At 37.0% G+C, this 26283-nt stretch overlaps 1 protein-coding gene across 2 annotated transcripts in view; it reads left to right on the top strand.

The window, feature by feature from the left end:
* The window catches only part of LOC122558458, a 36155-nt gene extending 11207 nt beyond the window's left edge, over window positions 1-24948 (top strand). Inside the window, exons 2-13 of one of the 2 annotated variants that reach the window (XM_043707066.1) lie at window positions 3869-3993; window positions 5589-5679; window positions 8995-9074; window positions 9177-9221; window positions 10219-10262; window positions 12235-12413; window positions 14592-14673; window positions 15920-16006; window positions 17569-17649; window positions 19516-20549; window positions 21946-22025; window positions 24339-24948. In XM_043707066.1, the coding sequence (XP_043563001.1) occupies window positions 3869-3993; window positions 5589-5679; window positions 8995-9074; window positions 9177-9221; window positions 10219-10262; window positions 12235-12413; window positions 14592-14673; window positions 15920-16006; window positions 17569-17649; window positions 19516-20549; window positions 21946-22025; window positions 24339-24405 (1995 nt within the window). In that variant the 3' untranslated portion in view covers window positions 24406-24948. Of the gene's footprint in view, window positions 1-3868; window positions 3994-5588; window positions 5680-8994; window positions 9075-9176; window positions 9222-10218; window positions 10263-12234; window positions 12414-14591; window positions 14674-15919; window positions 16007-17568; window positions 17650-19491; window positions 20550-21945; window positions 22026-24338 lie in introns of both variants that reach the window. The other variant, XM_043707065.1, reaches the window with a different exon arrangement.
* The last annotated feature ends 1335 nt before the right edge of the window (window positions 24949-26283 follow it).

Here is a 26283-nt window from a genome sequence, read left to right as displayed (position 1 = left end):
TCAGACGTAGTGACTGTTGGAATAAAAAGTGAGCTAAAAACCTAGCTTGTACACTCTCGGCCTCTTCAGAGCAAAGGTGTGGCAAAAGAATAGTGATTTTTGAAACTTTAATATAAAATATGTAATGAAAGAAGTGCTGATCTAATCTGCCAGTTTGCACTTTTATTTTCTTACACATGATACATTTTGTGCAAATCAGTATTAAACCAATGACATAATTAACTGATTATTTCTATATCCACATCCTTCTGTTTTCAATTGTTGTCAGAATGTTCAGTTATTAGGTTTGCAGACACCAAAATACTGATTTCTTGAAGGCCAAGTATTAAATTGTGTTCAACAATCAGAAAAAGCTTCAGGAAACTGCCAATGGTTCAGATGCAAAGCTATCACTAGAAACCAATTGGATTTATAATGCAGTCCCATTTCAACTATCAGGCAGTTGGAGTTATGCACATTCTTCCCCCATCTGTTGCAATTAGATTTCAACAGGCCCTAAGATTGCTGAGCAATTGATTTGGACTCCAGCTATACAATCCAACTATAAATGATTTGACTGCAAGGGGGAAAGATATGGTGCTTACAGACAGTGATCAATTTTACAAAACCACAGCGCAGTAGACAATATTATTCAAAATTTAAGTTAATGTGCTTTAGAAATGATGTTAGTGGGCAGAGCAGTCTCCAAAAAGGCCATCTTCTTTTGCAATCAATCCCTGGGAATCTAGATTTTCAGTGTGGAGTCTTCAGTTTCATAAAATGCTACAATAATTTGGATAGCAATGAGACGCGTTTACTTTTCTGTTCAGTTACGTTAGTTGGGTTGATGTGGACTTCTTACTTGAGCTACAGGTATTGAAAAGGAAGACAGAAGAATACTTTATAAAATATAAATATAGTTTTTTCTTTTCCAATTCTTGTTCATTAAATGTTGACTAGTTTGCTGTAGTAAGATTCCAAGGAGGACACCCACTGTAGTATTTCACAAAGATGCCCATTATTCATTATTCATCCTTGAGCTTTTGTCTGTTTGTTGGCTGGTATTTGATCACAGTCAATCTGATCCATGCCTGTGCATTTCCAGCCTTGATCACTGAATAGTGTATTTGGTTAGGAGCCAAACGTTTCTTTGAGCCAAGTGCTGTTTTCTTGTCAGCTTCAAGAATACTAAGTGAAATGAGATTGTGGCAGTTTTGAGATGTTGTCAAGCCCTGTCATTTGTAAAGAAAGGACTCTGCTGAAGAAATGACAATTATGGCTATCTTGGAGGGTCTAGGGTGGGGAGGTGAGTGTTGTTGCTTAGTGCTCCCAATTGTTATTCCTTCCCCAATGCTCTTCCAAGATAGTATTTTTTTTTTGAAAATTCTGGCTTTCTCTGTCCTGAATTTTAGTTCCTGCACCACCAAAGTAGTGCCATCAGTTGTATAGGTGCTAGATTTTGAAATATTTTCCCCTAAATCTCTATGTACCCTGTCTCCCTTTAAGATAATTGTTAAAACCTATCACTTTGACCAAGCCAATTGCTTTGGCCATGAGATTTTGGTATAGGTTCCATTTTGTCAATGCAGTCTGAAAGAAACAAATATTTCAAGCAAAGAAAATTAGAGCATTAAAGAAAATGACAAAAATGTGTGAGATATCTTCTTTCTCTAATATTCGTGCTTCAAATATTAGAAACAATCTCCTCGCAGGACCAAAGTTTTGGCTTCCATAATTTAAATCTGCTTTTATGATTTATTATAGCACCTATTTTTGCAAGGCTTCTGTTTTCTAATAATGTGAGCTGTCTTGCATACCCTTGCCAGACTATGTGATCAGTTCTTTGTTATGGACTGTTTTGCTTGGAATGGAGTTGAGGTCTATCTCACTTATGAAGCTAATAGTTACTGGAGCAAAGAGTCAGTTCAAAAGTCTGACTTCATACCTGAATTACTATAACGACAGTACAATTTGATGCACAATAACTGTGTACATATTTATTCTGTGTTGTTTGAAAATGCACGTGACCCATATGAAAATTGAACTAAATTAATCAATTGGTTTAGTTCAAAATTTTTAATTCAACATGTCGCTGTAGATATAATGTGAAATGGAAGCAGATGCTTGTGAACTGGACATGCTGAGCTGAAGTCAACAGTCATCTGAACATCATTGAATGAACTTGTTTGCTTGGAATTTTGTCAAATTTTCTTTCTTAGTACTGAAGCATTCTATTTGTGGAACCACTGGAAGTTTTGTCTTCAGCACAATATATGTATATTGCAGTTCAATCAGACTTTAAAAAAATGTCTTCTACCTTTTAATGAGTTACACTGTGTTATGCAATTGTTTTTCAATTAAATTGTGCATACTGTCATACTTCACATCAGCTCTGATGAAAAGTCATTTAGACTTCAAACGTTAACATGCTCTCTGTCCATGGATGCTACCTGATTGGTGTGATTTCCAGCATTTTTTGTTTTCAGTTCTTCTACAGTCCACAAAACTGCTTAACCATAAACTGCATATGAAAGAGTTACATGTAACAGATACTGCACTGAATTTCAACAATGTACAAACATCTTCCATCAGATGCAATGCATAATGCATTTAGCAACCAAAACCATTAAGTTCATGCATTACGAAATTGCATTATGCTTGCCAGCCAGTTGGAGTTGATGCTGATGTGCACATTAATAGCTTTTGCAGTGGCCTAGTGTCTTCAGATTATGAGTATATGATTAAATAGGTGTAGTTCCTGTCTATGTTATATAATGTGTGGTGCATTTGCTATGTCTTTTTTATGTACAATTGATTTGGAAAGGGCAAGAATTTATGTTCCTAGTATTTATAAGTTTTTTGACGACTTGGCATTTTGGAGTATGAGAATTTTCCTTTCCTGTGTAAACTTTTGCTTGAAACATGCCTCCTTGATATTTGGCCCTAATCAGATGGCATTGAGATTTTGATGCTGTCTAACTTTTATAAATAAGCCGCCACCCTTCAGAAAACTAGCAACTAGAATGTTGCCTTCATGTTGAAGTATGACCAGAAGCTTGACTGCTGTGTTGCCATCCCTAGAGATGATGCTGTCAAGAATTATAGATATCTGTATAACTGAACAGAAGAAAGAAGCAAATATGAACTCAAAGGTCATTAGAGGTCATGGAAAATACAATACATTTTAGGAAGTTAATGATTATAGGGATAACGGAGTCATACAGCACAGAAACAGACCCTTTGCTCTAACCAGTCCATGCTGAACGTAATCTCAACTAAACTAGTCCTACCTTCCTGCTCTTGGCCCTTATCCTTCCAAATCTTTCTTATTCATGTCCTTCTCCAAATGTCTTTTAAATGTTGTAATTGTACCTACATCCACCATTTCCTCAGGAAGTTCATTCCATCCATGAACAACCCTCTGTGTGAAAAATTTGCCCTTCATGTCTTTTTAAAATCCGATTCCTCTCGCCTTAAAAATGTGCCCCCGATCTTGAAATCCTCCATCCAAGGGAAAAGACTTCTGCCATTAATTGTACCTATATGCCTCATTATTTTATAAACTTCTATAATGTCGTTTCTGAACCACCTATCTTTCATAAATCCAAGTAATTGTGGAAAATTCAATTAGAAGTATGATTGAAATTGAATTGCACCTTTTATATTAATATTCCTGTCTAGGTTTAATGCACTTTATTGTATACATTAATAGGCATCCTGCATTTCTCAGTGACACATTTGAAAATTTGGTACTAGAGTGATGATTAAGCAAGTTGTTAGAACTGTTTGTCAAGTAGAAACTTTGTTGTGAAATTGATACTCCCAAACATCAGAATACTAATTGAAATAAGATTTAAGGACATTAATTCATTTATGGGTTTCTTTACAGGTTTTGCCACTAGAGAACTGGACAAAAGAAAGTGAACATGAATCTGCTGCTGTTGTTCAATTATCTGATCTCAAGCACCATATTAAGGCTGTGGTGACAAAGGAAGCCAAACATAACCTGGAGCAGTAAGTAGTTACAAATTTAAAGACTTGCATTTCTATTGCTTCGTGGAGTAATTACATGGTTGATGATCCTCGAAAGACCAATTCTTTTGGCATTGCCCTGCTTTGTTGATGCACATGCATCCAACAGAATACCTATCTATTGCTTCTGCCTGAACAAATCCTTACATGTACTGATGCACTTAAATTATTATTTAATCACATTGCCATGCATGAGCACCTTTTGATTGAAGACTAATGTTCAACATCAACAAATCACAACTCAACAGTGAGGTAATCTGCCAGCAAGTAAAAGGAACTATTTTTTTAAAAAGAATTTTAAAAGTCATCGATCGTAAGCTGCTCATTGACCTCTGCCTTAATTGTTTCCTGCTTACTGCCATTTTGTGCCTTGATTTCTCCCAAAGGATTTTCTAGCCTTAAAGTGGTGTTGTATAACATTTGTAATTCTCTTCATTAAACTTTGTTGAATATTTTCATTTACACTGCCTGTTATGTGTGGATAACTGTCAGTTATGCATGGTTGTCACCTGCACGTCTGGTAGAATATCTTTATTATCCTATAACTCAACTAGGGATGATTCCACGTATTTCTAATTGCATAACTGTCAGCTGAGATGATTCTGTAATGCACGGTCAACAAGAATATCTTCACAGTGCTTGCAGAGGTTTATTTGTGTTGGTAACATTATCAAAATGGCTAATTTACTGAAGTAATAGGTAATATTTTTGTTACTTATGAACCACAAACCTGTTCTTTTTGCAATTTATTTTGGCCCAAACCTTTATTCGTTTTGATTAAATACAGATATTTCGTTTAAGCAATGCAGTGATGTTACGTCTGGAACCTAATTTTCTATTTTTATTAACTTATTGATCCATTTTAATGTGAATATTAATGATGACCTAACCACATTCAGTTTGTTAGCTTTTGGATAATCAAATGAGACAAATGTGGCAAAACCCTAATGCACGCTAGGCTATATGGTGCTCTGTTAATTTTCCAATGTTTACAATACTTGCTGTCTTGCCTCACACGCATAGTTCTCATTTCTTAGGTGACTGGAGAGCAGCAAACCTGTGCACATTGTTGGAGCTAGTGCCCAGCTTTGCTTCAGGTTTCTGTTCTGCTTACATCCAAGTCTGCACTTAAGTGCTACAAGTTCATTCATTTTGTATAAAGAATTGATTTGATAAATTGAAATATTCCACTGATAGTTGCAACTGTATAATGCCCCCTTGTATTACCACTTTGTATGAATACTTAATATGGAACATGTTTACTACTCATTCATTTTTGTTGTGGGCTTTTTTTTAATGTACATGTGAGAAATGTTACTGCACCTAGATGAGCAGTATCGCATTTTGATGTGTCTCAAGGATGAGATCAAAGAGCACAGAAGTGCAGGTTCTTTTCTTAAACAAATCTTTAATGTTGTCTGACTTCGGTATTTCATTTTTCCTTCATATAAATTAGGACAATATAAATTCATTGAAGTTGTATTTTCATTAAGATTCTTCTTTGGTACCAAAAGCTAATTGTACATATTGTTAAAAGTTTATATATCAGGTATATACTTTCTGTTCTCCATTTTTAGGGAGGAAGAAAATTATACGTTCAGTGATATCAAAAACAAAATTGTTATTTTGAGAAAATTCAATGTTCTGCTCAGATTGGAACTGGAGTTGGTAAGTAATGAAGTTAATTTGATTAATTTTGGTTTTAATTTCATGTAGTGGGTGGGACAGAAATCACTCTGGGAAAATCATTACGGATCACTGTAAAAACCCTATAATATTAAACACAATTAAATTGGAATATATTGCGGCAAAATGAGGGTAACTCACATAAAACATCCCCCTATGCTCCAATAGTGGGAGCATGGGATTTCAACCGGGGTTTACAGATGCCACTTTCAAACTCTGGAGATCCAGGGGTATCTCTTGTTTAGGGGATCTACTTAAAGAAGGGGTCCTGATGTCTTTTGAACAGCTGTGTCAGAAATTCGGATTACCTAATGGAGACCTGTTTCGATACTTCCAAATTCGAGATTACATACAGAAGAAGACTACGTTATTAGATAGTCTTTATAAATCAGATAGAGAATGTAGAGTGCTATGGCCAATGGGGGTATCTTCCGTCAGTACTATTTATCATTTGCTACATGATGAAGTATCGGGAGATATGGACAATCTGCTTAAAATATGGGATCAGGATTTGGGACTAGAAATCTCTATAGAAACGTGAAATGACATTTGGGAAAACACCAGAAGAATCACCATCTGCAACAGAACTCAGGCTATTCAGCTGAAGATACTTCATAGGGCCCATATAGCACCGGATCGATTGGCAAAATTTAAGGCAGGAGCATCTCCAATGTGTCCCTCAAATGTAAAATAGAGGTGGGCACTCTTGTACATTGCCTATGGACCTGTCATAAGATCTGTAGATATTGGACTAAAGTAGCAAGTGCTCTGACAGAAATCTTAGGAACGGAAATTAGAGTGGACCCTGTATCTCTCCTTTTGGGCTTTTCGAACTTACCCTCCCTGGATATGCATGGGAAGAGATTATTTTCTATTCTCTCTTTCTGTGCAAGGAAAAATATTTTGATAAACTGGGTGGCTGAGGACTCCCCTGGACTTTCAAATTGGCACATTATGGAATGTATTCCCCTTGACTTCCTTACAAATATGGTGCACCAAAAGACCGAATTATTCCATAAAATATGGCAGCCCTTCTTGAATTATATAAATACAGATATTTCGGCCATCCTAACAAGGGGTTTTATTTAATTGAGATGGCGAACCTGGCTGGTCCGGGGCTCCTTGGGAGAAGAATCCAGCACAAATACTGGTTTTGTTACATTTGATGTTAATACATTCCGAGCATGTATCTCATTACCCAATTTCTGTATTATCCATCGGTTTTGTTTTTCTCTTATTTGAATAATGTAAGAGACTTAATTATACACTCTGGTTAGTTGTAGGTTAGATTAGTAGTTAGTTGAGTTTAGTTTTTTTTCTCTGTATTTTTCTTTTGTTAAATTTTGGTTATTATTTATTTAAGATTTAATTGTATATCAATGTTTCTCCTTGTGTTTTTTTTTAATTTTGTAAACTTATAAAAATGTTAAATTTTCAATAAAAATATCTACAAAAAGAAAGAAACACTCTGAAAACCCACAGTCTTTCAGAATAATTAAATAAAATTTTGGCTTAGTTTTCATATGATTGAAAAATATTGGTTGCATGCAAATCAAGATTTTGCAACAGTACAATGTACGAAGAGATAATGCAGGAAGACATTAAACCGTGACATTCAGGCTTCTAATTTGCATTCAAGTAGAGCATTGGAGAAAATAATAGTCTCAGAATTCTTTTGAAGTAAAAGATCTTGTGAATAGTGGGAAACATTAAAGAGAAATGAACTAAGGCATGAGAAAGCATAAACAAATGTTTGAGGATGGCAAGCAATGTTCCGTCCAATTTTTTTTTCTTCTTCTTGTGACTTCTGAAGTTCGGGTGTGGCAACAGTATCTAGAACTAGAAGTCAGTACTGCAATCTGCATTGCCACGGCGATCGACGTGCGCAGAATGTTGGAGATGTACAGCTTGGAGGGAATGTTGGTGGCAAATTAAGTTGCTAGATTGAAAGCAGAATGATGAAAACAACCATGGTCAAGAACAAAGTATTTGTTTGTTGGGGAAAAGGAGGAGGAGATTGCAGAGTAGAATGTTAAGGGATAAGCAAGGACAAGCATCGGGAGGGAGCAGCTGGAATGAAGAAATTTGGGCAAGTAGGAGGCTAAGGTGGAAGCTTAGCAATCGCACAAATTTCACACTGAACCACACACACTCCTGTTTCTTTCCTTTGTACCGTCACTAGCAACTGCATGTGCGCTCTCATACCTGTTTAGTTCCTGCATGTGCCCCATCAACCTTGCTTTCACGCTCCGGTGTACCTCATACGTCTCTGGCCCCACATGCTCTTTCCTCACTACCCTATCGCTCTGCGTAGAAACTTCCCACCTTCTGCCAAAGTTTGGTTTAGCAAATTTAGCTTGCAAGTGCATCAAGTATTTAGTTTATCAAATAGTTTATCAACCTTTTCTCTAAAAGATGTAGAAGCTTTACTAGACTGAATCTTGAGATGAGGTGATAGTGGGTTAACAGAAATTAGACCAAGGAACTCTATTGATAGATTATTGCATCATATGAGAAAATTATGAACGGGTAGATGCTTTGATCACGTGTCTAAAATATGAGGCTACAGTCTCAGATTAAGCAGAGGAGAAACCTCTTCCTTCAAAAAGTCTTGAATATTTGGTACTCTGTATCCTAGCCTTGGGGATGGTCTGCTATTAAGGTAATTGCAAGACTCCAGTCGATAGATTCTTGGATTCGAAGAAGGTCTTGGTATTCAGGCTGATTGTAAGAGGTAATAGTAGAAGCAGAAAATTAACCATGATCTTTTTGACTGGCAGAGCAGGCTCACGAAGAGACATTCGTGAAGGAAACCCAGAGTTGAAAGAAATGACTGAAGGTTTTGCCCTAAATGATGCAGAGTGCGAGCTAGGTATATGCTTGACATAACGAGACATTAGGACACTATGGCAGATCTTTGGATATTCTCAGTTATTGAGATAAGATAGTTGCCCTTGGCAAATGACGGTGTGTGTTTGGGGTGAGGTGGAGGGTTGGTGAAAGGATCAGAGGGAGTTCTTGAGAAGAGCATCCTGAGATTAACTTTATTGTTTAGAATGGTCTAAGAGTAAGAACAAGATTTGAAACTGGAAGATGTGGCCATTTCATGAGCCAGATATGCTTGAGCCTTGAAAGCCTAGGCAGGTGCAGAGATCTTGCGAGGTATGATTTACGAATTTTGGCTGTGGTGAACAAAGACATTCAAGAGTCATCAAACCTATTAAGTGTTGCAGTCTCATGAACGGTCTTCTGAAACTACTAGAAATACCTAATGTGATTTTTATTTTTCCCCTTCAGGAAGATTGTGAATTCTATTTAGTTGTTCATGAGTTGAAGATCCTGCCAGCAGAAACTGGTTTTTCTTATGCATATTCATGGTATGAGGTATTCTGTGTATATATTTTTTTTAATATCACATTGCAATCAGTTTTTTTTTATTTTGTTAACTATCTGATATTTCAAAACTTTTGATTTTTCAGCAACTTGGACTCCGCTGTGCAGAAGAAGTTGAGAGAATTTTGGCAGTAAGTAAAGAGTATTTCTAAAGCTTATGAGGATTGTGTAGGAATAAATATTTGACTGAGTTAATAATCGCTGCGAGTTGAAAAGGTGCATCAATTCCATTTGCAGCTTATTTCTAGGAGGAGCCAGGGATTTAAGACTGCTCTTTTGAGATTTTGAATTCTCTTGCATCCTTCCATCTTGCTACATTTCTCTCACTAGCAAAATTCCTTACTGTTTCTCTCTTAACCAAGTCTTTGATCAGGTTCACTCTGCTTCCTTTTGTGAAGTTATTGGAGATACTTTGCCTTTTTAACTTGCTATATGAGTGCGATTGTGTCACTATTCTTTTGCTTTACATTCTATTTTTGCACCAGAATCACCAATGGTAGTTTATACTTGAATATGCTTCAGTCTTATTTGATTATTGCACTTTCTGACAGTGGGAACGGTTCAATTGATTGTAACCTGAATCTAACTCCTGCTTATACTCCAAGCTCTCAGCCTAATTCACAAATTGTGCTATTGTCTCTTTTGAATTTTATTTCATGAATTGACTTTGAAATTTTATTTACAAAAAGGGTAAGAGAATTAATATAGGGGCACACCACAGTTTTTCATCAGTGCTACTGAAAGTACAATTTTCCCAAATGGAAATATCTTAGTCTCAGCTAGGTTGACTTTCCCATAGGACCAGGTTAGAGTCCAACAGGTTTAATTGGAAGCACACTAGCTTTCGGAGCGCCGCTCCTTCCTGAAAGGAAGGAGAGATGGATGAATGAATCTGGGAATTCTTGCATAATTATTGTGCTTCATTTACTGAATGGTATTGCTGGACTCTTGAAACAAGGTGGAGGTAGCCTTGAAAAGAGGAGGAATAATAATAATAACCAAGAGTTACTATTAATTTTCCTCAAAATATAACTGGACTTTTACAGATTTCAAGATCAACAAATTAGAAACAATTAGAAAATATATTTATGATTATTGACTCATGAACTGTAAAACTTAATTTTGTAGAAACCATGTACATAACATGACAGAGCAATCAGGATCATTTTCTGGTAAGTTTCTTCTAGACTTTTTCTTCTATATGCTGCATTCCAATAACTTTTGCATTGTCTTTAATTTTGGTAAAATTTGATTTTAAAATGCGTTATGGCAATTCTAAAAGTACTGGCGTACAGTTTTAGTAACAAAACCTTTGCAATGGATCTTTAGTTTAAAGAAATTACTGAATGTAGAGGAGACAAGTATGTTTTTGCATACATGTGTTTTAGTTTGTATTGGTGGGCACTATTTGGAATTTTAAAGTTCAGCACCTAAATGTATGGATATATCTAACATTTGATGCAAATTTTGAATTCTTGAAGCTAGGAAATATTGATCCTGAGCAGCGGAGCCACTCCCTTGTCAGGCACCCATTGAGTTCTTCTGAGTCATTTGTAACACACTGTTAGATATCCTAATGGTATACCTCGACCTGGCCTTAGAAGAATTCCCATGACTGTACCACTGTGTTCTTTTTTTTTATTTTTACACATCATCCTATGTCTTGTCCAGGGAAGGGTGTCAATTAATACCAGCTTAGAGGCACCTCTATGGTCTATGAGATGGCCCAACTTCATGTACAACATAGAGTTTTATATCAGTAATATAACCCAAATCTCAAGTGAAATGCTTATATCACTACCTGAACCCAATATAACTTGTTGGGAATGTAAGTTGGTTCAGTTAAGTCTTGTGCTCAGAGATTGAGTTTGGTGCTGGGTGCAGGACCACGCTTCCTTACTGGAAATGAGGCAGATAAACCATTTCATGTATGTCTTCTACATCTTGTAGCTGATTCAGAAATTACATTGCCTGAGGCCTGTTAGAAGGCTACTTGGCCATCTGCTGAGGCAGAATAAGTGCATGATGGCCTGCAAACATGATTTTGTTTTTAAAAGGTAAAATTGAGGTCATGTTTTAGATGTTGTATTGGGGTGAGGCACTCAAATAATGCCATATGATTTATTTTTTCGTATGCAGCCAGCATTGTGAACAATGAAGTTTGAATCTTTTAAGGCTGCAAGATTTTTCTGAAGACTGCCACTTCCCTTCCCTCTTCTGAGGACACTGACTTGTACTGGTGTAACTTCAAACTCAGTTGAAACTAACCTTTACTGATCCCAAATGGAGAATTCAACTGCAGTGACATCACAGCCTCACTTGTTTCTGATGTCATCCACCTTCATGCCAGCTGTGCATTTGACAGTTGTGTTCATTAACATGAAAATTATCTCCCTCACCATTGTGTGAAATTGTAGAGTTCTAACTTCTCAGATTAGATAATTCAGAAACTAAATTGGACTCCTTTTAGTCTGTTTGGTTTATTGCTCAACTCCACAGATTGATTATCCAAATGACTATCAGGACAGCTTGGCTATATCACTCTTTTGTTTAAAAATACGGCACTTATTAAAATTTGAAGCCCAGATTGACTTACAAACCGAACATGGAGAATAACTTACAAGAGCAACATGGACATGAACAGTTGCGTTTCACAGGTTATTAATCAAAATCGGTTTGTTGAAGATCAGTTTATAGCATGACTTTGAAATAATATTTCACAGAATTTGACATATTAAGTTTGACTTTAGGGTTATCCTGAGGTTTGCAATTAAGATGCTGCTGGTTTCCCCCATTGTCGAATATTTTATCTGGCTACTTTTGTTGAAGCACAAGGTTTTATCCAAAGGTCTAATTCCCTGTGGAACCAATGGTTTATATTCTGGAGAAATGATTGTTCGCTCGGAAACAACTTTCCTGTTATGTGATAGATTTATCGAAGAGGTCCATATGAGCAATAAGCGATTAGGCACTTGCTTGCCACTTTTGCTGAGAGATTACCCGACCTGGACTGGCAAATCATTGTTTCTTTGAATATTAATATAACTTCATATTTAATACTCTCTTATATATAAGCTAAGTGACTTGGAAAGTTTTGCTGGAAAGTTGTGCCAGAATAAATGATTTTTAATGGGTATATTTTAGGTATCTGTCTGTCAGGTTTGATAGCAGCAGTGGAGGATGAAGATAATTCATTAAAAAGTGCAGTTGAACTCTGCCTTGATTTAACTGATAATTCAAAAGCTTCAGCATCTACATCATCCTTTTTATTACCATCAATTAATCAAGCAACAGGATGGAAAACTTTGAGCAGAAAAGAAAAGGTACGGTACTTTCAATTGTTTTCTCATTTATTTTCAGTTGATACGATGCATTCATTCTGCTTGAATGTAGACTGAAGATGATTGAGGTGCAGTCTGAATGCAATGGATTATAAAACTTACAGCTGGGCTCATATTCAGTCATGATTGATGGAATGAAAATCTGTAATGTTCTGGTGACTAAAAAATGTGAAGTGAAAGCCTTGACCACCTATTATTTTTCATCTGATGTCTATTACTTGACGTTACCGACTGTAAACATGTCAAATTCCAAGCTCACCACTACCTCTTTCAACCCCTTCACTGTCATGGATTTGAATTTTGAGATTCTGGATAGACTGAAACTCACACTGATCCCTGTTCAATTGTTTGAGTATTTTTCAAAAAATAAATGATCTATTAGTTGTGAGCTATTGTAATGGTGTGTAAACTGGTGAGAATTACATTCACCGTTTTCAGCAGGGGACAAAATTGTGTAAAGGTTACCTTCTAGACATTGTTATTGTGAAGCAGTGGTGATCAGCATAAATGTTGTAGGAGAATATAGAGTGTCATAGTAACATATGTACCAGGAAAACCTGGGCCTTTTTTGTACCTATACCTATTTGCCCTTAGCTGAAGAAACATTCTCCTCCTTGTTGGACATAACTTGGAAGAAGCTCTGAAAGGAGGGGAAACTTCAATGCCTGTCACCAAGTGAATTGGGAGCACCATTACTGACTGAATTGGCAGAATGTTGAGTGCACTACCACCATGTTAAGTGGGATCGATTCAAAGGACATATAATAGCTCAAACTGAAATTCTGTGAGATTCCATGGGTCATCAGTAATAGGATTGCGTTCAGCCAGAGTCGAAGACAGAGGTATCCCTCCGTGCGCCATTACTATCAAGCATGATCTTTGAATGACAAGTGAATACATTGAATCAACCTACGAGATCCACATCTGTAAGGAGAACATTGACTGGTGCAGCTGTTCAATATCATGGCAGAGCTAAGTGGCAGACTTCCATCTCTAATGTAGGACTCCAACTTGTGTATACTCCTGCAAGCACGGGAGCTGTATGAGCCACTTGGGAGGAACTTAAAGATACCACGCTGCAAACAGAGGACCTCTGGCTTCTGTAACTCTGTCTTCAGGACGACTATAGGTCAAAATTTCATGCCCTGTGTATTGTAAAATTTGTTAGTGGTTACATAATTTGACATATTTATTAGAGATTTATTGGAGTTTTATTTGCATAGCTTCCATTGTCCTTGATTAACCCAAATATTTCTAAGTGAATATTTGTTTTATGTTTTAGTTCCAGCAGCTTATCATTTCCTGACATTAGGCGATTTGCTTTTTTGATGATATTGCCTGGTAGCCCTCAATATCTTGCCCAAGCAGACATTTTCTTGCCTGGGCAACGTGTTGGCTGACTTAGCATAACAGGAATCAAATCTGTGACCTCATAATTGCCTTATCTCAGTATCATATAGTTTAACCATTTGTCTTGGGAATTTCAACATGTAGGTCATTGTAATTGTGCAAGTTGTGCAAACTCACCTGCTCATTTATGTCATAAACCTAATTACTACCTTCCCCTAAAAATTTGGCATGATCCATTTGGGAATGTCTAACTTGTTATCATTTCCTGTTGCTTGTTTCAGTGGGGTTTATGCCAGTTGTTAATATAATTAGCTCAGTAGTCAATGATCACAATCTCATCTGGTTGAATCACTTTGCTTATGGTTGGTTTGAAATTATACTGGGAGGAAAATGTGTTTTTTGAATTTGATGCTTTTGGCATAGGCACCTTTTATAAAAGTAGCTGTACGTTTGCATTATTTTCAGGTTACAAGTAAAGTAGGTGAGTTGACAGTTCAAACATCATGAGCTCTTGTGATATTGTCTGTGCCTCCGGGCCAGAAGTCCAGATTCAAATCACAATTACCAACATATTATAAGGTATCTGAATATGCTAATTAAAAATAATTTTAGACATGAAAGAAACCAGAATGTCAAAAGTTGTTTTGATAGTTTTGTATGTGTGTGTTGTAATTTTTCCCCAATCAATTTTGTGAAAATTCTTCATTTCTAGGAAGAATGATGTTTGATATTATATGAAGAATAATGTTCTGAGATTGAAGTGCTGATGTCTGTGTAGTCATTATGTTGAGTTGTTTTTATCTCCAATAGAACAAAAAAGATACCTTCACTATTCCCTATGCTATGCTTATGATTTCATCTAAACAAGAGGAAGCCTTAAATAATATAAAAGGTAATTAAGTTTTGTAGCACCAATAATGTATTCAGTGGGAAATATACATTTAACAAGATTTTATTGATTGGTTTTTTGTTATTTTCTTTGATTTTAAATGTATAGCTTGCTGTGTTTACCTCCATTGGTGAGCTTTGACTGTCAGTAAAGTGAGGTTGTCAACGATCACAATTCTTTAAGTAAGAATGGCTTACAAATCACCCAATGAAAATCTGAAGAAATCTCCTCTGATCTGCTTGTTCTTGAAGAATGCTGAGCTTCTTGAATGTTGTTGCAGCTGTAAAATACCAGGCAACAGGAATTTGATACAAACTGCATATCTTGTAGATTGTGGGCTACTTTGGGAAATCAGTAGATGACTTATGTGATGTATCAATTTAGTGTCAAGAGAAAATTGTCTCTTGTTTGAGATGGTCTTTGCCAGGTAGTTGTGTGGTATGATATTTCTTGCCACTTATCAGCCCAAGTTTGATTGTTGTCCAGGTCTAGTTGCATGTGAACACTGACTTAACATTTGAAGAGTGGCAAAAGTCACTGAACATTTCTTCTTTAAAAGCATTCCCAATCTGATCTTAAGTATCAAAGGATTGTAACTAATAAAGCAGCTGAAGATGGTGAACACTACCTGAAGCCACTACCCTATGGAAGTCCTGCAATGTTTCAGACTGAAGTGAAGGGTATATAATAACCCGCCATTTTAATTTTTGGTTTGGTATAAATCCAGTCAGCGGTGAGTTTTCATCTTATTCCATTTGCTTACATTTTGCTAGTATTTTTTAATGCTGCTTTGATATTAAATGCAGTTACACTCACTCCAACTTACTTAGATCAAGGCTGAAATGAGGCTTTTAGCTGAGTGGCCTTGGCAGCGTCCAAACTGCATTAGTTGGCAGGTTAATGTTGAGTGAGTGCTGCTTGACAGCACTGTCAACTATGCCTTCCATCATTTTGATTTATCATGGATTGATGTGGCAGTAATTGATTGGGCTAGATTTATCCTGGTTCTTGTTGGCAGGAAATAGCTCGCCAATTCCCATATTGTTTCATACACATATTGGCTGTAGCTGTGCTGGAACAGCCTGGCTAGGGGCATAGTTAATTTCAGTATTATAACCAGGGTGTTGTCAGGGCCCAAAGCTTTTGTGGTATCCATTGCCTTTACCCATTTCTCTGGCTAACCCAGAAATCAAATTAATTAGTTGTAAACTGTTGGGAAAACTAATCTACTTGCATTTTTATCACTTAGAATGGAAGGATGATTTTGAATGCACTGAAGATGCAGATTCTGAAACGGAGCAAAATGACAGCACAGATGTACTCTTACATAATGCAGGTGTGTTTTCATATAATGGGGGCCGAAGCTTTTGGAAATCATGTATTAAGTGCAGTAGCATTTTAAAAGCAAATTTTAAATATCAGTAAATGGAATTTGGCAACTTAGAGAACCAATATCTAACAACTAACCACTGATATGGGAAAGCAAACCTGTATAGAGGTTGGGGGTGAAATGAAATGTTTTATTTTTTTCTTCTGCATATATACAGTAGCTTTAACAAATTAACCTCACTCAACTCTTAAAAGAAGGTCGCTATCCCAATCTTCCTCAACCTACTGTGATTGTGCATAGTTTCCCAATTTAAAGTAAGTAGTTAATCAAAGTCTTTGAAAGTTTCAGATTGTCTACTTAGGATTTTAAAGTTGGAAGCACAAAGCATATTGTTCTAGTCCTCAGACATCAGTCTAGAAACATAACAGGCAGGCCCAGACTCCTGATCATTATCAAAAGATTGTGGTTTAAATACTTTATATCTAAGCACGGAGTGAGGTTTTATAGTCCAGACCAGACCCCATCAAAATATTTTAAGAAGGTAGCCTAGATCCTAACTTATTATTTTAAAGGTAAATGTAAACTGATGTGTTCCAGATGCAATTTGACTGGTCTATCTACTTGACATTAAGCAAAACACAATTTGTTCAAACACTATAGTTGAAATACAACAAAAGAAAGAAGAACTTAGAATAATTTAACTCTATTGGAAAACTTATCAGAATAACAGATACAGTAATTTTTTCCTAATTAAATGTTCCAATAGGTAATATCCCATAAATACACCCTTTGGCAAAAAGTCAAATTCAGAAAACAGATTTTGTCTCACATGCAACCCTGTAACCGAAGAAGAGAACCCCCAGCTGTAATCAAGAGAGTGGAAAATAGTTTCTAATTCTTCAAGCCCACAACAGCAACTGCTGAAAATTGACTAAAAATCCTTGATCTGTGAGAACTTGACCACACCCATTCAGGCTGTTTCTATTGTGCCAACTTTTTTTTTTTAAAAGGTCCAATGCCTCACTGTTGTTTATCTTCTCATAGACTGCTCTGTCCCCCAATCCCTGTCTGGAAGAAACCAAGACAAAACATGCCACATCATCATCACCTCGAGAGCATGATGTCTTCAATAGGAATTCATAGTTAAAAACGCTGCAACACTTGCTAACTCAATTAATGAGGCTTGCTTGCTTGAATGGATATGATGAGGCATTTGTGGAGCTGTACTCCAATAATGGGGTCGGTTAGTTCACTTAGCTGGATGGCTGGTTTACAATGCAGTGATACCAGTAGTATTGGCTCAATTCCCACACTTTCATTACAATGAAGGACAGTCCTTCTCAACCTCTCCACATGCTAGACCCTCAGGTTAAACTAACATCACTCTTATTAGAGAGTAGCCCTCTGGCAACTTAATCTTCTTATACTCCAGTGTGGATCAGTATCTTTTAAGGGGCATAGAGAAGATTGAAAAGAAAGGAAAGAGGGAATAAATCAGCATTAATACTGTCTTAACATATTTTTAAGAAATGTAATAAAACAGCTAAGTTTGGTGTTGTGTGTTATAGAGGGACAGGACCCTGCACCTTCACAGAATCCTTGGAATGCAGTGTCGCCTTTGTGTCTTGGTGGAATTCCATCTTCAGAGGGTGAGTTATATTCTTGCATTGAAGCTGTCTGTGGAGTTGTGCACATTCTCCCTGTGTCTGCGTGGGTTCCACCGGGTCCTCCGGTTTCCTCCTACAGTCCAAAGATGCAGGTTAAATGGATTGGTAATGCTAAATTGCCCCGTAGCATCCCAGGCTATATGGATTAGGTATTCTGGTCATGGTTAATGTGTGACTATGGAACTGGGGTAGGCAAGCTGGTCTGGGTGGGATGTTGTTTGGATGGTTGGTGCACTTGATGAGCTGAATGGCCTTTATCTGCAATGTAGGGATTTTGAGTCTAAATTTCCAAACAGAATAAAAGGTTCAATGTCAATGTTAATTGAAGTGATCAATTACCTAGCTGGTTATTTATAGTGACTGTTGTAGAGCCAGTATCTGACTAGTTTAATAATTTCTTGTGCTGAACAATGAATCTTTGACTTATTTGGAAATAGTCTGCAGCAAGATCTGTTTAGATGGGTTAGCTTTATTTGTAAATATTAATTCTGTTATGTTTCTACTTCTAAATTCAACTTAGGGGAGCAAGGTATGGTCAGTGTTGTGGAAACGGAGTTAAATTGTAACCTATTGTCTGGGATGTTTATCTTTGGAAAGTGCTTTAGGTAAATTGTTAATTATGAATGGACTAGAAATTAAGCAAAATGGTGTGCAAAGAAAAATGTAGACATTTGGACAATTTTGAATAATTAATAGTTGAAAAGAAACAGTGTTTAGAATTTGAAAAACATCTATAAGATGGCAAATCGTGAGATGATAGGAGAGGATAGATTTCTACCTTTTGAAGGCACTATTCATGTTCAAGTTAGCCTCCTATATTATAATCCAAAATTTTGGTCTCAGCTTCTTGAATTTGACATAAATACACACGGTATCATTTTTCTTGTTTCTGGGATTCTTCTGTGCATTGATCAGTTAAATTTGCCTGTTAAATATGACAACTGTTACTACATTTCAAAAATAATTCTTCAGCTGTGAAATACTTTGAGTGTGCAAAGTGATAAATAAAATGTTTTTTTTATTATTGCCTGGACCTATTGTAATCTGTGTCCTGTGAAATTGGCTAAAGCATGTGGAGTGGAGGGTAGAAGTTGTAATACTTATGTTTGTGTATTTAAAGTAGTGGAGGAGTTGAGTGGTGTGGTTTCCCATTCGGATTAATATAAAGTGACCTGTGTGGAAGGATGATTTTAGGGGAAGAAAGTGAATTTGGAAAATCGGATGTGTAAAGAACAAAGAAGGAAATACTTAGTTGTTTCCTGCCCTGTTAGTTGATCCTTCAGATTTTTTAGAGCATGACTGTTGCCATCTCTATATTTATAATGAATTCTTTGACAGCTGGTGTGGTTAATATGGTTTCATTTAATTAAATGATCTTTCCACCACTTAATTTGTAATATAATTAAGCTTAGTTATGTACAGATGAATAAACATTACTAAAGTGCTTATGAATTAGAAATTACATTCATCAATTTCCTGGGGCATTGCACATGGGAGTAAATCTCACCTGTAATTCTCAAGGGATCTGGGATCAATGGATGGAAGAAAGTGTATCAAGTACAATTTAATTCCCGTTTTTAAATTATAAATTCTGTTAATGTATTTTGTTATAAGTTATTTTGTCAATATTTTAATAGTGGAAATCACATCTGTATGCAAACTTGTCCTGCTTTAATTGCAGCCCCCATTTCCCTACAAATTAGTATTTCAATAATAAGTGTGCCCTTCTTGAGTTTGTATTGAAGATGTTGATTGGAAATTTGTGTTAGTGGAAGGACTAACATAGTAGCATAATTAATATGTAGCATTTTTGTTTTATTACAGAAACTTATGTTTCGTGTGTTTCAGAAACGTTTGAGAAGCATGTTGATAAATCTGGTGGTTGTCTGTCTTCCACATGTTGTGATACTCCTGGCTGCAGCAGGCAAGCCACTAAGCTTCAGCTTTCAGACAACAACACACAAGATCTAGAGGAATCATTAGAGTTATATACAGATGGGTCTCAGCAAGAGCGGTCACATTCAGAAATGTGTGCTGGAAGCCCCTTGCACACACTAACCATACATACAGACAGTGGAAAAGTCATAACAAATGTGGCAGAGCCTGATGAGATACCTGCTAAATCTGAAGAAAACAAAGAGAAATCTCTCAACCACATGACTGCTTGCAACCGCATGTTTAAAAATATATCCCCTTTATCGGTTGCAGCTGACAATTGTAACAAGTTGAATTGTGTGGGCTTGTTCAAAAGCATTGCCCCACTGACACCAACAGCAGGAGGAAGTCATGCAAATCTAAATGGTAGCCCAGGTAAACAGGTGTTGAATTACACAACAGCAGCTAGAAACATTGTGCTGGAAGCCAGCGAACGGCAGTTTGATGGTGAAAATGAAGAACTATATGAAATTCATAGAGGTGTCAAAAGGAAACGGCAATTTACAGATTTTGATCATGAACCACATAGAAACAAAGTTGACCAGAGCACTTTGTTGAAGTGTACAACTGTAAATGGGGGCCAGAACTCATGTAATGTCAATAGTGATGGAACTTTGATTGGAACAGATCATTTTAAAGAAATAACCAATGACGTTTGTCAGATGGATGCCATTGCTACGTGTAAAGAGTCTTGCAGAAGGCAAGAAGGTAGTAGGGGTACAACTTTGAAAGGTACTGATTTGACAAATTCATCAGAAAACAAAATGATGGTATCAAGAAAATATAATAAACTTAATTTTGTATCTGAGAAACCACCTCACCAAGTCCCAGATTGTAGAAGATCAGCGTCCTCAGAAATTCCTATTGTGCAGCCCACAGAAGATGTTGCTGCCAGTATGAATCATGTGCTTTCTCACAATGCTAAGCAGGACAAAGTTAAATCTCTGGTAAGTTATCTAACAAGCAGTTAATTGAAGAAAACAACCTGAGTCTGTCCAGCTTCTCTTCAGATCTAACGTGCTGCAAACCTGGCAACATCCTGGTAAATGTCCTTTGAACCTTTCCAATCCAATCACACCCCTCCTAAAGAGTGGTAACCACAACTATTCACAATGCTTCAGCTATGGCCTAACCAAAGTTTTGTGTAGCTGCAACATAACTCCCCTGCTCTTCTAATGTGTCATGACTATTAAAGGCACGTGTCCCATATGCTTTCTTAACCATCCTATTAACCTGACCTGCCACCTTCAGGGATGAGTGGTCAAGCATCCCAAGATCCCTCTATTCCCTTGAGGTTTACAGAGTCTTGCCTTTCATTAAGCACTCCCTTGACTTGTTTCTTCCAAAGTGTAACACCTTGCATTTATCAAGGTTGAATTCCGTCTATCCATCTGACCTTCCTTCTCACTGTCAACCACCTGGCCAATCTTTGTGTCATCTGCAAACTTGCATATCATCCCTCCTATATTGATACCTGTATCATTTATATATCGTGAACAATAAAGAACCTAACACTGATCCCTGTGGCCAGTCACTGGACACCAGCCTCCAGTCACACAAACCCCTTTACCTCCTACAGGAACCTTGGATGCAACTCATCCGACATGGGATTTATCCAGTGCTATGCTAAAACCTCTGTTACTACTTCTCTCCTTATGTCAAATGTGTCAAGAACCATTCAGATCCTCTCCAAAGATTTTGTACCTAAACCCTCCTCTCAAGTAAAGACAGAAGTGAAGTACCTTATAGCCCTATCAATGTCCTTCAGCTCCTTTGGTGTTTAATTGTCTCTACTTGTTCTCTGGTTATGCTCCTTCCCCTTAATAGACATGTAGAACGTACTGGGGTTATCACTAATTTCAGCTGCCATTGTTTTTTCACATTTCCTCTTTTCTCTCAAAATTGCATTTTAAGTTCTCCCCTGCACTTTCTGTACTTGCTAAAACCTCTATTGATTTGCTGCCTTTGCACGTGCTTCCTGCTTAGCCAGACCTGAATATCCCAAGAAATCTAGCGTTCTCTGGGCTTGTTCCTTTTTGGGAGACATGTAGGAGCAAATGTTGAGCCTGCACTCTTTCCATTTCCTTTTTGAATACCCCAGTGTTCTGCGGATTTTCCTGTAAGTAACTGTTCTGAGTCTACTTTGTCCATTCTACTTAGTTTCTTTTTAGCTTGCTTATTTCATTGTTTAGTTCTGTTCTTTTCATTTTCGCAAAGTTTATCACTTGGATGAGTATACTTTTGATTGAGACTTTTTGTAAATCCAGCAACATACTTTAGGAGCTTCTGTAAACTTATAGGTTTCTCATATGAGCCATAAATACCTTTGTATAATCTTTGCAGAGACATCCTGATGGAAGCCAATTTTTGTACACCTATCCAGAACCCACTCATGAGCTGATCTCTCAAGTGAACTCTGTCAGGTTTGTATTTTGCATTAATATAGTTTGGTTCTTTAACTCACGTTTCCATCTGTGCTCCCACTTAGTGAATCCCACTCTTATATCATTAGAAATCCTTGGTTAACCCACTTGCAACCAATAATTTTCCTTTCCTCTATTACAGTACCACAGAAGATGATGAACTCTGTTCTTAGTGTAGTGCCAGTAGGAATGCAGGTTGAGAATGGTCTGTTTTCCACCTCTTGCATCACACATAATTGCCTAGATATTTACTTATGAAACAAGATTTTTGTAGTGCTTTTCAGTGTAGGAAAATACTTGACAGCCTTGTTGGATCATTGTTGGGAAGGTGAAAGCCTGATTAATCTAGGATACCTTGATAAGGCATTTGAAAGCAAGGGGAGAGGTTATAAGATGGACATAGTTCCAAAGAGTTGGGAAAAGAATTTTCTGTAAAATAAGCTATGAACTATGATCGGGAAAGTAAGGAGTAAATTAGTGCTGGAGGAGCAGAGGATTTATGAAGCTTTGTGAAATTGGAGTATATCAGAGTGAACTGAGCTCTCGGAGATGTTTGAAATTGATTTTAAAATTGATTTTTAGGGGTTTGGGTAATCAATAGAGCTTGATGAGGTATAAATGAGAATGTGGACTGCTAGATTCTACATTAAGAGCCAGTGTCAAGAGTATTAGAGAAATCAATTTACCATATGATGAAGAATGGATTAGGATTGAGCTAGAACTGGAAGAGTGGTTGGAACAGAAATGTGCCAAGGGTTCAAAGATGGAAGCAGCCATTGTTTAATAATAGACTGCAGACACGAAAGATGCAGAGTTGTGGGTCGAGCAGTTCGCCAAAATTTCATACCTCATTGTAAGCCTGAGATGAAACACTGGGAAGATTTGATGGAGTGAAAGTTTATTTGGGAGTCAAGAGTGCTGTTGGTCTTGACTTCAAGGATGTTTAATGAGGGTCGCATTAGTCTTGAAATACAATGCAGGAAATATCAGATTTGAGCTTTGTATGATTAGTGTAGATTTGGAACAGCCTCCATATTGCTACTGAAACAGAGCATATCAATGAATAGAACAGAGGCCCTGAGTGCTCAAGAGATTGCAAGTGAGCAGGAAGAGATGCTTTTCGATGGAACTTCTAAAAATATTTGTTCATTGGATAATGGCATCACTATTATACTGTAATGGAGAAAGAAAAGGTTGACGATGGGATTGTCAAAGAAGATGAGGCAAAAAAGTGAGCTGCTGTTTCTCTGGGTATTTGGTTAGCACTCTTAGCAAGAAAGTGGCATATATAGGAAAAATGGCGATGAAGTTTCACAACTTTAGAAGGGAATGCAGTAGTGGAGCAGCAGTTGGAATGAGTAATGAGGGAACTAAAATTTGTTTTTAGACTATTGAAAGTTTGGAAAATCATAAGTACCACACTGATAGATAGTGAGAATGTGACTGAAAAGGAAAGAACAAGAACTGGGAGGTGATGGTTTCAGTGATTGTCCATGATCTCCGTGGGAAGTTAGATAAACTAAATGATGGAATCGTGGAATAATGAGCTAGGGACTATGGTAAGTAGTTGCAGCCTTGGTTTTATCCACATTTGCGGTTTGTTGTCATTCTGGAAAATGCATGAAGAAGAATTCTGAGAAGGTGGCAAAGAGGAACTTGGAATTATTTCTCTTTCCATGATGAGCTTTAGTAGTTTTTGCTTACTGTTTGTTACTCTTCTAAATCCTTGAATTAATTCCAAACATACTTATGTCATTTTAAAACTTGGGTATTGTTACTAATGGTTTTGTCGAGAATCCGAATTTCAAATAAGTCATTGCCTGAGTGGAAAATAAATCATGATTTATTAATAAAGATTATTTCAGTTGTATAAAACTTTAGTTTTGCTCTTACTTTGCTGGGTGCAGAATCATAGAATCCCAGTGTGGAATGAAGCCATTTGGCTCATTGAATCTGCACTGACCCTCCAAAAAGCATCCCACCTAGACCCAGCTCCCATCATATTTCTGTAATCCTGCATTAAGCATAGCTAATCCACCTAGCCTACACATCCCTGGACACTAAGGGCAATTTAGCATGGCCAATCCACTGAACCTGTGCATCTTTGGAATATGGGGCAAAACCGGAGCACCCGGCAGAAACCCACGCAGACACACAGAGAATGTGCGAACTCTACGCAGATAACTGGAATTGAGCCCAGGTCCCTGGCGCTGTGCAGCAGCAGTGCTAACCACTGAGCCACCCCAGAAACTGCTGACATTTTTCTTGTACACTGATTTAATTTCACAATATCTGATTTTTTTTTTCCTCCAGGGTTCCCTGTGAGTTGCTGAAATGGGCTGTTTCATATCTTACTGAACCAAGTTTGACACACAACTAACTGCTGTTCCTGGCTGGCATGTAATCGGTCATTTATTTTGTCGCAACTTGAGTTAATGAAATTACATTTCCCTATGTTTTAATGTTGATCCATGTTATTTATTGATATCAGTCCTGAATACCACTGCCTCGGGTAAAAATAAATTGACACACACCAAAAATTAGGGATGCTAGTATAACACTGCATGCTGGGTTGCTTTTGGCACCACTTAGCTGTTGACTCAGCAGAACCATGGCCTGAAACAAGTATCTGTCCATGCATCATTTCTGGCTGGAAAGATGTACAGCCCTGGAAGATAAAGGAATTGGACCAAAATGAATGAGTTCATGCCCTCAATTAACATGAAGTTTAATTTCTGTGGTGAGTTTTGGAGAAGACTAATGATTAGCCTTGTATTGAAGGTTATATAATTATAATATATAACAGTTATAACTAAATACTGTTCCGAATTGTTCAGTGGTGTAATTTTGGTTTGTGTGTATGATATTCATATTAAAATCCTTTTACAGTGATTTTAGAAAATAAAAATGCTCAATATTTAATTTTCTTGAATTTTTGTATGACTGAATTGCTATCAAATAACATGTATCTATCAAAAAACTGTATCTATCAAGATGTAATGTGCATTTGTTCAAACTTTGCTCTAACATTGAACCCTAAGTTTGCTATGAAAACTCCATAACTATTGGTTTGTTCCATCACTTCATCACTTCCACCTTTCAGTTTCTTAATCTCAGCAAAACCTTCAGTGACTTGTATCCTGATCATTCCCTTGTAGGACATTTTCACTCCTTGTTCAAGCCCAAGAGATTTAAACTATACATCTATTATTAAATCAGGCTGTACTACATCAGATTCTTCTACTAAACTACTCATTACTCTAGGATTATCCAGAAAGGAAAAAAAACCTTTTTCCACGATAGTCAGTTCTTGAAACCATTTCTTTCACTTAAACCTACCCTTAAAGACAAGTAATTCTGGGCTATTTTGTTGTCACAGTGGAGACCGTCCATTCAGCTCCTTATGCTTCTGCTTTTTCTGTTACCTATAAGTCACACCCCAAGTCTCTACCATATTCTTCAATGTCTGCAGTACCTACCCTGATAGCCTCTCAACTTCTCACCCATGATATCTGTCTTCTACTTTCTTTTAATGTCCTGATTGTCAAATTCCTCTTATTGGCCTCTATATTGGTTAAGATTATAAAACTACAGTAACTTTATTTAAATGACACCTGTAACATCATGCTTTAGAGGAGTATTTCTGAACAAAACTTGACACTGAGGGACATGTGGACAGGAAATGGTAGGTTTTGAGAATCATCAAAGAAAGAGAGCTTGATAGAAAGTCAGGGAGATTTAGGGACAAAATTCAAGTTCTTAAGGGGTGAGTCGCTTGAAATCATGATTAGCAATTGTGGCGTGATTAAAATAAAAGATGTTTAAGTGTCCAGAATTGGAGAAATGCAGAAATCTCATTTGATGAAGGCTATAGGAGGTTGCATAGATGGTGAAGCAGTGGGTTCATGGAGGGATTCAGAAACAGGCATGAGAATTTCAACAAAGTATCGCTGTACAGAGGTCACATTTAGCTCATGTAAACAGAAATGGATGCGTGAATGTTGCTTGATGTAGTGATTTGATGTGACACCAGGGTTGTGAATAGTCTTGTTCAACTTCTTGTCAGGGGGAGGAATAAAGCCATTGGGGAGGTAATAGAGTTTGAGATTGGGACTGAAGATAATTCATTTGCAGGAAATTCCTGCTCATTCAGAATTAAATGTCAACGCAAGTAGTCTGCCAATTTAGAGACAATAGAGGGCTAAAATGTGGTGATGTTTAGGTAGACCTGAATATCAGTATTATGCATGTGGAACCT

This window comes from Chiloscyllium plagiosum, chromosome 17 (genome assembly GCF_004010195.1).
Source record: "Chiloscyllium plagiosum isolate BGI_BamShark_2017 chromosome 17, ASM401019v2, whole genome shotgun sequence".
NCBI classification, from domain to species: Eukaryota; Metazoa; Chordata; class Chondrichthyes; order Orectolobiformes; family Hemiscylliidae; genus Chiloscyllium; species Chiloscyllium plagiosum.
The sequence above is the reverse complement of the archived record's forward strand: the minus strand, read 5'-3'. Positions and strand labels throughout refer to the sequence as shown.